The sequence below is a fragment of the Prunus dulcis genome, chromosome 5 (assembly GCF_902201215.1).
Source record: "Prunus dulcis chromosome 5, ALMONDv2, whole genome shotgun sequence".
Taxonomy (NCBI): domain Eukaryota; kingdom Viridiplantae; phylum Streptophyta; class Magnoliopsida; order Rosales; family Rosaceae; genus Prunus; species Prunus dulcis.
In genome coordinates, this window is record NC_047654.1 from 5746880 (window position 1) to 5759187 (window position 12308).

The 12308-nt window shown below is 36.8% G+C and overlaps 2 protein-coding genes across 2 annotated transcripts; one reads left to right on the top strand and one right to left on the bottom strand.

The window, feature by feature from the left end:
• Positions 1-325: 325 nt before the first annotated feature.
• Positions 326-1517, bottom strand: LOC117628871. Its single transcript, XM_034361426.1, has 2 exons — positions 1425-1517; positions 326-1335 (listed from the first exon to the last, which is right to left on the bottom strand). Exon 2 carries the CDS (start codon positions 1251-1253, stop codon positions 771-773), a length of 483 nt encoding a protein of 160 aa, XP_034217317.1. The 5' UTR covers positions 1254-1335; positions 1425-1517; the 3' UTR covers positions 326-770.
• A 9769-nt stretch (positions 1518-11286) lies between these two features.
• On the top strand, positions 11287-12039 carry LOC117628895 (uncharacterized mitochondrial protein AtMg00810-like). Its single transcript, XM_034361443.1, has 2 exons — positions 11287-11637; positions 11791-12039. Exons 1-2 carry the CDS (start codon positions 11287-11289, stop codon positions 12037-12039), a joined length of 600 nt encoding a protein of 199 aa, XP_034217334.1.
• The last annotated feature ends 269 nt before the right edge of the window (positions 12040-12308 follow it).

The window sequence follows — 12308 nt, forward strand, 5'->3', positions numbered from 1 at the left end:
CAATGTCCTAAAGACAGAATTTCGCCTCTTCTCAGTGCTTGAAGTTCAACAGGCATCTATCTCCCAGGATTCAACTATCTATAATTCAAGGATCCAGCACCGGATCCTTGAATTCTGGCGAACGTTGGTGTGCTTCTCTCCAATACAGTTGGTAACTTTAAAATAATATGAGATAGTTTAAGGAAAAAGAGATGCGTCTTATGGCCTAGGACTTGTGGTTTTATAATAGAATTACACCCCTTCAAAATAGCAGTTGGTATCGGTTATACCTGTTCAAATTCAAACAAAAAGATAAGTCTTTCTGGTTTGAATTTAATTTCTGCCAAAAGAAATCCGAAAATTAAAAAATAATTATTTTATTTTCGGGCTAGGTATATTTCTTTTATTTTCCAGAGACCCCTAGTAGCACCAAGGCCTTTAGGGAAAACCCCACACCTATAATTGGCTTGACCAATCTATTGGACTTAGGTGGCTAAGTTGGGGACAATATTGGTGCTAGTTGGTGGGTAACTATGTGGAGGTCTTGATTATTAAATATTAATATGTGGAGGTCTTGATTATTAAATATTAATATTAATCAAGCAAGCCAACCATGATAGTCTTCACTACCAAGCCCATCAGCCCACCATTCTTTATTTAATTCATGTTAAGGTTTCATGCTTATAAAGCATATGGAACCTTTTGTTTTTCTCCAATGGGGGACATTTGCTTTCAAACTTCCAACACATCCAACTCCCAGACACACAAATGATTACCAAGCACAAACTCGGTCACCCGCAAATGCCCTCGACATGCACCAAGAACCCGATACAACGAAATGGGATTTCCCTGCACTTCAGATAGTTAGAATTGGGAGAATCCATCTGGAAGAAGGGAACTTTGTCGACCACCAAACGCCATTTCAAATTATCATCGCCGGCATCTAACTCCCAGACACTCAAATGATCACCAAGCAGAAACTCGGACACCCGCAAATGCCCTCGACATGCACCAAGAACCCGATACATCGAAATGGAATATCCCCGCACTTCAGCCAACATATCAAGAGGTGCCAGACTGAACCGACATTTGTCAACAATAATATGATCGCCATCACCATCACCATTACTAGTACTGATATTACTGATACCTTGGAAGGGATCCAACTCCAGAATATAGGAGGATGCATGATCGGAACCTGAAAAATACAACTTCCCATTGCAAGCAATGCCAGCAGTTACGATATCAAAATAATTTCGCAGGCCGCATACCATATTAGCGGACTCTCTCCATTCACCGGTTTCAGAAAAGAAGATGTCCACATAGAACTCCTGACGTAGTCGCACAACCCTCAACCTATATTCAACATTAATGGAAACATCATCATCGAAGGAGGAAGATGAGTTGTAGCTGTAGTAGGGATCACAAATGAACCCTACGCTTACCCAATTATGGATTCGAGGAGGGGGAGGAAGAGCAACCCATTTCTTGGTGTATGGATTGCAAATGTAATAATCACGTTGATCAACTTTGCTTGGGCAGCACAAAACTAAGTCGTTGCACGCCCCTACCACAAATAATTTTTGTTCTGGTGCGGCTTCTGAAATAACAGGTAGCTGCAAACTCATCAGACCATCCTCGTTTTCCATCCGAAAGAATGTTCCATTGTCTACAACTACTGTACCTAAAATGGGCGTTTTCAAATCACGTTGGCGACGTACATATTGCCCAACAAAATGAGAACTAGAGATGAGTTCACACCAACGCTTGGACACGCACTTGCATTGAAAAACTAACTTAATACAAGAAAGTCGACAAATGATTTCAACCAATAAACCCTCTGGGAGATCATCAACACTATCATTCATCATCATTTTATTTCTGAGTCAAACCCAGCACCATTAACAACAAATTCGATGTCAAGATTATTAAATAACTGACTCTGAGCCCCACATATCATCAAACAAACACTAACTAGAAAATAGGGAACGTGCCCTACTTTTGGGGTCATATAGATCCTGAAATTTTTTTATTTTCGTCCATTTTATTGTATTTTATTTTTAAAACTGTAGAAATTTTCACTCACTCTTCAATCTATGATTTTGGTTGGCAGCCACAGATCAATGATTAACCAAAATTAGCCTTGGTTCTCCAGGTTCGAATGTAATTCATCCATCCATTTAGAGGTGTCAAATGGTCAGACCAGCCGCGCAAGGCACGAGCTCATCCTGTTTAAATAGAAAATCGAGTTGTAGCCACTGCATCTGAATGGTGGCCATTGCTGATGTAATAGCCACACACTTGCTGTTAATATGTAGCACCAAACACATGGCACAGTGTATTTGTGGCTGAAAATCAACTAGCCACGGATGCTGAGTCAAAACAGCACTTATTTTGGGATATTGGTGTAAACTATATGGGCTGCATATATTAAAACACTAACCTTGATCGTGAGCCATTGGTGCTGCCATGATAGTTGAACAGAGAGTAACCAAGTTCTACTCAAAATGATCCTTTAAGCTATTATTCTAGATGTGGTTTTGAATGCCCTTTTGCTGGTCTGATTGTCTGAGCAGGGACTTGATATTTATATGCATTAGCTCAAGATTCCTAGCCCGTCAAGGAATACAAGAGCTATCCAAATTGCAGTGGTATAAGGTGCTCTAATCGATTACACAAAAGGAATCTGTTGGAACAAGGATTTCTGAAATACACAACTTCCCTTAAAACCAAAACACCAAATCAAGTTCTTAATGAATACGAAGACCTAGATCTCCTATGACGATTAGAAGTGGTTTAAGACATAAAATATCTAACATTCTCCCACTTGGTCAAATAATTATCAAAGCCTTCGTTTGACTTCTGTGTGGTCATTGAACTCAAAAAGAATTGAATTGTTCCTTAACAAGTCCCTGTCAACAATTAAAAAAACTGCATAGAACTATCAAGATGGATTGAGTTTAGTCACCCAAGATATTTATAATTACACATACATATTTTATTATCACATAGACTCCAGCAAATTAAAACCAAAAGAAGAACATGACTTACTCCAAATGTGTTTTAATGTCATTATCATCGCAGTCCTCTTTATGAGATTTTGTAATCTCTTCTTGCAAAAACAGTCTTGACACTTTCATGAATAGATATCATATGCATTCTTTATAGCTAGCTTATTCCACAAAATAGATATCACCATATTCATTTGTCAAAATTTAAAATAAGCAATCAATTAAAATAACTAAACTTTATTAATAACCATATGCAACCTTCTTGTGAATATCCAATCGAAACAAAACAAAATGCTCCCACTGATCCTAGGCATCAAACTGTCTAGTAAATTCATGCTCGTTGGTTTGGAAAAGTGCAATGAGTTTCTGTCCAATACTTCTTCAGATTATTGCAGCAACTATCAAAACCAAAACAAATGTCTACTTGGAGAGTCTTTCTTTCAACATTTCTGTAGACAAAACAGGTATTCCTTTTAAAAATATGCAAAAACCCTCAATGCTTTCTCTTTGCAGTCCTTAGAGCTTGTCATGTGCATATAATTCATATTGCCAACCATGGAAACTTCAAGATTTGTCCTAATCGTATATATAACCTTGTGCAATGCTTTCATTGATCACTAAACTGTATCCAAGAAACTGCTGTCATTCTACAACCGAATAGATACTGAGTCTAATATACTGTTATAAAAACATTGTGTCTTGTAGCATGCAAAGTAATCTTGCATCATGCCATGAACTCAAACTGTAATATCGAAATATAATATATGATCCTTCTTGAACATTTCAGATTTGTTGTGCCACCACCAAACCAAACATATAATCAGACATCAACTTCTGAGAATCTTAGGAATGTTCTTCTGTAAATAGGATTTATACCCATTCACCTGTGTACAATTTCCTTAGTGATTTCCGTATTGCTGTCCAATAAGCTGCCCGTACCCAGTGAGCTTCCTTGTTATCCAGGCCTTAAAACTTGTTTTTTTATTTTCAATCTGTCTAGTTCATGTTCTTCACTGGATTAATATCAACTAGTATCTCACATACAAAACAAACTTCCAATTCTAAAGATTATTGAGTACCTTTATGCAATACAAACCTCCAGTTAAAACCAGTAGTCCTCTATCTGTCTTTTCATTGCACAATCCTGAAGTAAATCTTCTAATATCATGTAAACTGTCTTAGTAGTTTTGACAGATTTCATAAGTTGACAATGACTCCGAAGTTGTAGATTGGTGATGTCGACAGTTTGTTGAAGTCACTATCAGAATGTACACTAGTAAAAAAAACCCCTTGCGCGACCAAATTTTGCGCGACGAAAAACTATTCGTTGCTCAAAGTCACTTTGAGCGACGAAACTTGAAACTTCGTCGCTCAAAGTCTTTCCCGACCAAATTTTGCGCGACGAAAAATAATTCGTCGCACAAAGTCACTTCACGCGACAAACTTTTGCGCGACGACAATACATCGTCGCTCAAAGTCTTGCGCGACCAATTTTGCGCGACGAAAAATAATTCGTCGCTCAAAGTGACTTTGCGCGACGAAAAGTAAACTTCGTCGCGCAAAGTCCTTATAAAAATAAATAAAATAAAAAAAATTATTTTTTAAAATCTTTGCATGACGTAATCCAAACATTTTGTCACCTAAACCAATTTATTTTTTTTTTTTATTTTGTATGCATAACACTTAAGAAATTAAACGGTATATATATTTATTAAGTAGCTTTAAATTTATTATTTTAGATCGGATCGGATTTTTATTAGAAAAATATATTCTTGTTGTTCGGATTGGGTTTTTGTTAGAAAATATATATTTCAAATTGATGATCGAATTATTTCGTTGTATTCATATTGGGTCAAGGAGTGTATCAGTAAAAAATCATCAAAATCGGAGTTAAAATAACCGTTAAATCTTGATTTTTCATTATAACCGTCGAAAAGTTTTGTCCCCTTACTTGATCTCTGAATGTTTATTTTTTCCGATTTTTGGCATATATGATCTCAAAGTATAAACAAACAAGTTTGACGGTTGGATCGTTGAAACTAGTTTTTTTGAATACATATGCCATCAAAACAATATATTCACTAACAATTAAGAGTTTATTCATACTTTCGTTAAATATAACATAAGATTTTGTGGTATCCACTAGTGTAAATATTTTAAATTGAAGATCAAATTCAGTCATTGTATTCATATAGGGTCAAGGAGTGTAGCTGTAAAAAAATCATCAAAATCGGAGTTCAAATAACCGTTAAATCATGATTTTTCATTTATAACTGTCGAAAAGTTTTGTCCCGTTACTTGATCTATGAATGTTTATTTTTTTCGATTTTTGGCGTATATGATCTCGAAGTATAAAAAAACAAGTTTGACGGTTGGATTGTTGAAACTAGTTTCGTAGAATGCATATGCCATCAAAACAATATATTCACTAACAATTAAGAGTTTATTTATATTTTCGTTAAATATAACATAAGATTTTGTGGTATCCACTAGTGCAAATGTTTTAAATTGAAGATCAAATTCAGTCATTATATTCATATAGGGTCAAGGAGTGTAGCTGTAAAAAAAATCATCAAAATCGGAGTTAAAATAACCGTTAAATCGTGATTTTTCATTTATAACTATCGAAAAGTTTTGTCCCGTTACTAGATCTCTGAATGTTTGTTTTTTGTGATTTTTGGGGTATACGATCTTGAAGTATATACAAACAACTCTTATGGTTGGATAGTTGAATAGTGTGTGTGTGTGTGTATATATATATATATTTATTAAGTAGCTTTAAATTTATTTATTTTGAACGTATAACACTTAAGAAATTGAATAGTATATACATTTATTAAGTAGCTTTCACCTTAATTATATTTTAAATCATAAAATAAAATATTTTTATTATTTATTATTCATAACAATTATTTTTATAAATATTGTGCTACGAACCAATTTTTCGTCTCTCAAAAGTTTGCGCGACCAACAGTTTGTCGTGCAAAACTCAAAAAATTTGGGCTAGTACAAAAAATGGGATGCGGGTTTTTAAAATTGAAAAAAAACTTTAGACTTTGCGCGACCAATATTTTTTGTCGCGCAAAAATTTGGGCGGCTACCAAAAATGGGACGCGGGAATTTTTTTATATAATTGTTTTAGACTTTGCGCGAGCAATATGTATTTTTCGTCGCGCAACAATTTAAAAATTTTGGCGGGTACCAAAAATGGGATGCGGGAATTTTTTTTTAAAAAAAATAATTTTTTTAGACTTTGCGCGACCAATATTCCTATATTCGTCGCGCAAAACTTTGCGAGACCAATATGTTTCGTCGCGCAAAACTTTGCGCGACCAATATATATTTTTCGTCGCGCAAAAATTTGGGCGGGTACCAAAAATGGGACGCGGGAATTTTTTTTATAATTGTTTTAGACTTTGCGCGACCAATATGTATTTTTCGTCGCACAAAAATTTAAAAATTTTGGCGGGTACCAAAAATGGGATGCGGGAAATTTTTTTTTTCAAAAAATAATTTTTAGACTTTGCGCGACCAATATTTCTATATTCGTCGCGCAAAACTTTGCGAGACCAATATGTTTCGTCGCGCAAAACTTTGCGCGACCAACCGTATTTTCGTCGCGCAAAGTGATACGATTTTTAAAAACCGAAATAACTCCTCCACCATTTTCTCAATTTCTTTCTCTACTCTTACCTCTCCTCTCTCTTTCCCTCTCCCCAAATCCAACCCTTTCTCTCACACTCACTCCTCTCACTTAATCTCTCATCTCTCTCTTCACTATCTCTCACTCACTCTCTCATCTATCTTTTCACTATCTCTCACTCTCTCATCTCTCTATCACTATCTTATCTAATTCTATCACTTCTCCCTCTCATTCTCACTCACTCTCAATCTTGCCAAAAGGAATATTCTCTCCAAATTTTAAATTGTTTTCATTAATATGTGTTTTTGGAGTTAGTTTTGAGTTTGTGTGGGGTTTGGGGTTGAGTAAAGGGGAGAGATTGGAGTTTGGGTTGGATTTGTGGTATAACAATTTTAGGGGAGATTATGCATTTTTTTTTTTTTGTTGTTGTTATTTGACCATATTTGTTTTTTTGTAGGTAATCATCGAGACTTTGATGGCTAAAGTTGAGGATTAGGAAGCTATCAAAACATATCATCTGCCACTACCACCACAATATGCTTGTATTAGGATTTTATTATTGTACTTTGTTAATTTATGTGTACATTTTGAATATTATATATATATTTATTGGATAATTTGATCACTATTTTTCATATGTAATTTTATTTTGAATATGTCAATTTAAATTAAAGTAATTAAGAAAAATCTTACAATTAAATTAAATTTAAAAAGTAAAAATTTGAAAAAATTGATATAATTAAATTAATATAAAGTGATTTAAAAAAGATCATACAATTAAATTACATTTAAAAAGTAAAAATTTGAGAAAATTAATATAAATAAATTAATATTAAAGAAATAATAAAACAAAAAGTCAAAAACCTTGCGTGACAAAATATTTTGTAGCGCAAACTATTAAATTAGTTTATTTTATTACAAAAATTTAAAACACAAAAAATATTTCGTCGTGCAAATATTTGCGCGAACGTTAGTATTCGTCGCGCAAAACTCTAAAAATGTGGGTGGGTACCAAAAAAGGGACGCGGGAATTTTTTATAGTAATACGTGTTGGCGTGAGTCAATGTTCCTATTAGGAATAGAATTTGTTCATATTATGAATAGAATTTATATTTTATTGTAATTATCTAATTTGAGTAGAATTAGGAGATTTTGTACATATTTTTTATTTGTACCCACTCTGTATGTAGTATATATATTCCTCCTTGAGAGAAGAATAAACATATAAGTTTAAATCCTAATTATTTTTAGTTGGTATCAGAGCGGGTTCTGATCCTTCTCTACAACATCAAAACCCTAATCCTAAAAATACCTATTTCAGTTGCACCTAGCCTATACACCTAAGCATGTGCCGTCTTATATCTCTTACTATCGTCGTCGCCATCTAATCTTTTGCTGCCGCTGCCATCTATCACCATGTTAGATATCACTGAATCTTCTTCTTCTACTCCTATTGTTACGGTTCATGCCGAATCGTCCAACAACAAACCTATGGGATTCAAATTGAATGGATCCAACTATGAACTCCATGCTACTACACAAGGCAACTTGGGTTACCTAACTGGCGACACTAATGCTCCTGATTCCAAAGACCCGAAATTTGGGAAGTGAGAAAAAGTTGGATGCTGAAAACTATGGAACCAAGTTTGTTGAATATGTTTCATACTCTACCTACTGCTAAGGAAATTTGGGATGCTGTTAGTCAGATGTTTTATGATTGCTCTGACATATCCTAGCTCTATGAACTGCGATGCTAGGCTACCCATCTCAAGCAAGAATGTCATCCTGTCTCTACCTATTTTGCCGAACTTAAGGCAATCTGGCTTGAATAAGACAAGAGACGTCCTTTTCAGATGAAGTGTGCTGATGATATAAAGACTTTTCAGGATGCTGTTTTGGTAGAACGCGTGTATGATTTTTTGGCTGGCCTTGACGATACTTATGACAAGGTCCGCAATGATATTCTACGGAGTGATAAAGTTCCAAGTATTGAAAATGTATTTTTTATGGTTCATCGAGAGGCTCAACTCCAGATTACTATGCTTGGATCCGGCACCAAGATTGGGGAATCTACTGTTGCGTTTGCTTCCAAAAACACTGCTTTGGTTTCTCGGCCTCCAGGGTTTGGCTCTTCTGCTGTTCCTCCTCGTCTTCTGACTTCTGTAAAAAAAAGAAAAACAAACTGAAGTGTGATCACTATGGTGAAAAGAGACATACAATCGACACCTATTGGGCATTGCATGGAGTACCAGATTGGGAGAAGGAGCAGAGGCGTTTAAAAAGGGAACAACTGGACAGCAAAGCTCATGTGGCTGTTGCCCCCATTTCTGTGGCTGACATCGCCACTAGGCATGGCCCCCTTACTGCTACTCCTCCTCCGACTTTGACCGCAATCTCAAGCACTCCAACACCTCAGCCTCTAGGTAACTTTGGCAAGGCTTTCCATGCCCATGATACCCGCGATACAGGTTGGATTATTGATTCAGGAGCTACTGACCATCTGATGTATAATTCTACTTTATTCTCTACTACTCTTCCGCCTCATCGTGATCATGTTCTGACTGCTAATAATGCTGCTGCTCCTGTCACGGGGGCTGGTTCTTTACTCTTGACACCTGCTTTACCATTGGACAAAGTGTTACTGGTTCCATCTTTGTCTAGTAATTTATTATCTGTGCCGCAAGTTACTGAGCAGTTAAACTGCGTTGTACTTATGTATCCGTCTTTTGTCTTACTACAGGATATCCAGACTCGGGAGATCTTTGGTCGTGGTACTAAAAATGGGGGGCTTTATTATGTGGATGATGTGGCAACTAGTCGGGTTCTTCATGCTGGTAGTGCCGAAACTTCTCAGCATCTCCGGAATTGGTTGCTACATTGCCGATTTGGTCATGCCTCATTTGGATATTTATGACATTTGTTTCCCGCATTATTTAGTGGTGTCAACGAGTCTGCTTTCCAATGTCAGACTTGTATTTTAGCTAAGAGTCATCGAGTATCCTACCCTCCAAGTTGTAATAAACAGCTTATGCCATTTGATCTAGTTCATTCTGATGTTCGGGGACCTTCCCTTATTTCTACAGCCTTGGGAGTTCGCAGGTTTGTGTTATTTGTGGATGATTACACTCGTATGATGTGGTTATATGGGAAGAAAAATAAAAGTGATGTGGTTGAAATTTTTCAGCGTTTTTATCAGATGATTCAGACTTAATTTATACTTCCTATCAAGGTTTTTCGATCTGATAACGGTGGAGAACTTGTTAATTCGGCATTATCCCATTTTTTTCACACTAAAGGTGTACTCCATGAGACTACTTGCCCTCAAACACCACAACAGAATGGGGTTGCTGAACGTAAAAATGGGCAGATCCTTGCTGCTGCCCTTGCTCTGCTGCTTGGTGCATTAGTTCCAAAGGGGTTCTGGGTGGATGATGTTACTTATGCAGTGTATCTCTTGAATCATCTACCTTCTCGAGTTTTGGATTTCCAAACTCCTATGCAGGTACTAACCCATCATCTCTTTGCCTCTTCTATGTTGACTTTGTCTCCAAAGGTGTTTGGTTGTGTCGTCTATGTTCACCACCATCAGAATCAGAGGAGTAAGCTGGACCCATGTGCTCTCCGCTGTATCTTTCTGGGTTTCTCTCCTAATCAGAAAGGCTACCGATGCTGTCATCCTACAACTCGACGTCTCTGTCTTTATGGATGTTACCTTTATTAAGGATGAAATGTTCTTCTCTGATACACCCAAGCATGTCCTTCAGGGGGAGACTAGTAGTGAAGGACATAGCTGGCTAGATTTACAAGGTGAAGTAGTATTGGATAGTTTGATACAAAGGGAAGAACCGACCAAACCTACTGAACCGGCTGAACTTGATACCCTGGCCGAACCTGCTACACCCGTTGAACCTACTATTTTAACTGATGTCACTGTTGTCACTGAACCGATTACCCCTTATGAAGCTTCCCTAATAGTACCCAATCAAGCTCCCCTGGATAATCCTAAGGTAAGTGCTTCTATTCATACTGCTGATAATTCTTATGTTTTACCGCCTAGACGAAACCGTGGGTTTCCACCTGATCATTACTCACCAGAAGGCAAAGCAAGATATGCTATTGCCCATTATGTGACGGATCACATGTTATCTCCTGAGTGCAAAGCTTTTGTGGCCAGAATGGATAGTATTAAAATTTCAACCCGTATTGAGGAGGCATCTAATGATCCAAAATAGGCTGAAGCCATGAATATTGAAATGGAGGCGCTGCAGAAAAATAATACATGTGACATTGTTGATCTACCAAAGTGAATGAAGCATGTTGGATGCAGATGGGTGTTTACAGTTAAATATAATGCAGATGGTACTGTGGAGAGGTACAAGGCAAGATTAGTAGCCAAAGGGTTCACTCATACATATGGAGTTGATTATCATGATACTTTTGCACCTGTGGCTAAGATGAATACTGTCAAAGTTTTGTTGTCAATTTGATGTAAAAAATGCATTCTTACATGGTGAACTAGAAGAAGAAGTGTACATGAGTCTTCCACTGGGGTATAGCATTACCGGTGACACGGGGAACGTGTGCAAATTAAAAAAGGCGTTGTACAGGTTAAAGTAGTCTCCTCGGGCATGGTTTGGCAGAATTACTACAGCTATGAAGAAGTTTAGTTATCAACAAGCCAATACTGATCATACTCTATTCATTAAACATAGGGCTGGTAAGGTGACTTTGTTGATTATTTATGTTGATGATATGATTGTGACTGGTGATGATACTGCAAAAATCGAGGAACTACAGAAGTGTTTAGCATCTGAATTTGAGATAAAAGATTTGGGTAGTCTGAAATATTTTCTAGGAGTGGAAGTCACTCGATCTAAACATGGCTTATTTCTTTCACAAAGGAAGTATGTCATGGACCTGTTAGCAGATACTGGAATGCTTGACTGTAAACCAGCTGATACACCTATTGTTGAGAATCACAAACTTGGTGTTTATGTGGATCAGGTCCTAACTAACAAAGAAAGATACCAAAAGTTGGTTAGGAGATTTATTTATTTATCATTGACACGCCCTGATATTGCCTATGCGGTAAGCGTTGCTAGCCAATTTATGCATTCCCCTAGTGATGATCATATGGCTGCTGTGATGCGTATTTAGAGTTACTTAAAGTCTGCTCCTGGGAGAGGTTTATTATTTAAAAAAAAAAATGGCCACTTGGATCTAGAAGGTTACACTAATGCAGATTATGCAAGGAATATTACAGATAGACATTCTACATCTGGTTACTTCACATTTGTTGGTGGTAACCTAGTTACGTGGCGTAGCAAGAAGCAAAACGTTGTGTCTCGGTCCTTTGCAGAGTCTGAGTACAGAGGGATTGCCCAAGGGGTTTGTGAAATACTGTGATTGAGGTGGTTACTTGCTGAAATTGGGTTTAGACCGGATGCTACTACAAAGCTCTACTGTGATAATCAGTATGCATTTGAAATTGCTAACAATCCAGTGCAACATGATCGAACTAAGCATGTAGAAGTTGATTGGCATTTCATTAAGGAGAAGTTGGAGCATAAGTTAATTCCTATACCTTTTGTGCCCTCTTCAGAGCAGATATGCTGACCCATGCCGTGTCAAAGCGCCGATTTGAAGACTAACTTGACAAGTTGGGCATTACTGAT

Coding starts and splice junctions, on each gene's coding strand:
- LOC117628871 (XM_034361426.1), bottom strand. CDS start 1,253: ATGGTATGCGGCCTGCGAAATTATTTTGATATCGTAACTGCTGGCATT.
- LOC117628895 (XM_034361443.1), top strand. CDS start 11,287: ATGAAGAAGTTTAGTTATCAACAAGCCAATACTGATCATACTCTATTC. Junction 11,638..11,790: donor TTGGTGTTTATGTGGATCAG/GTCCTAACTAAC, acceptor ATGCGTATTTAG/AGTTACTTAAAGTCTGCTCC.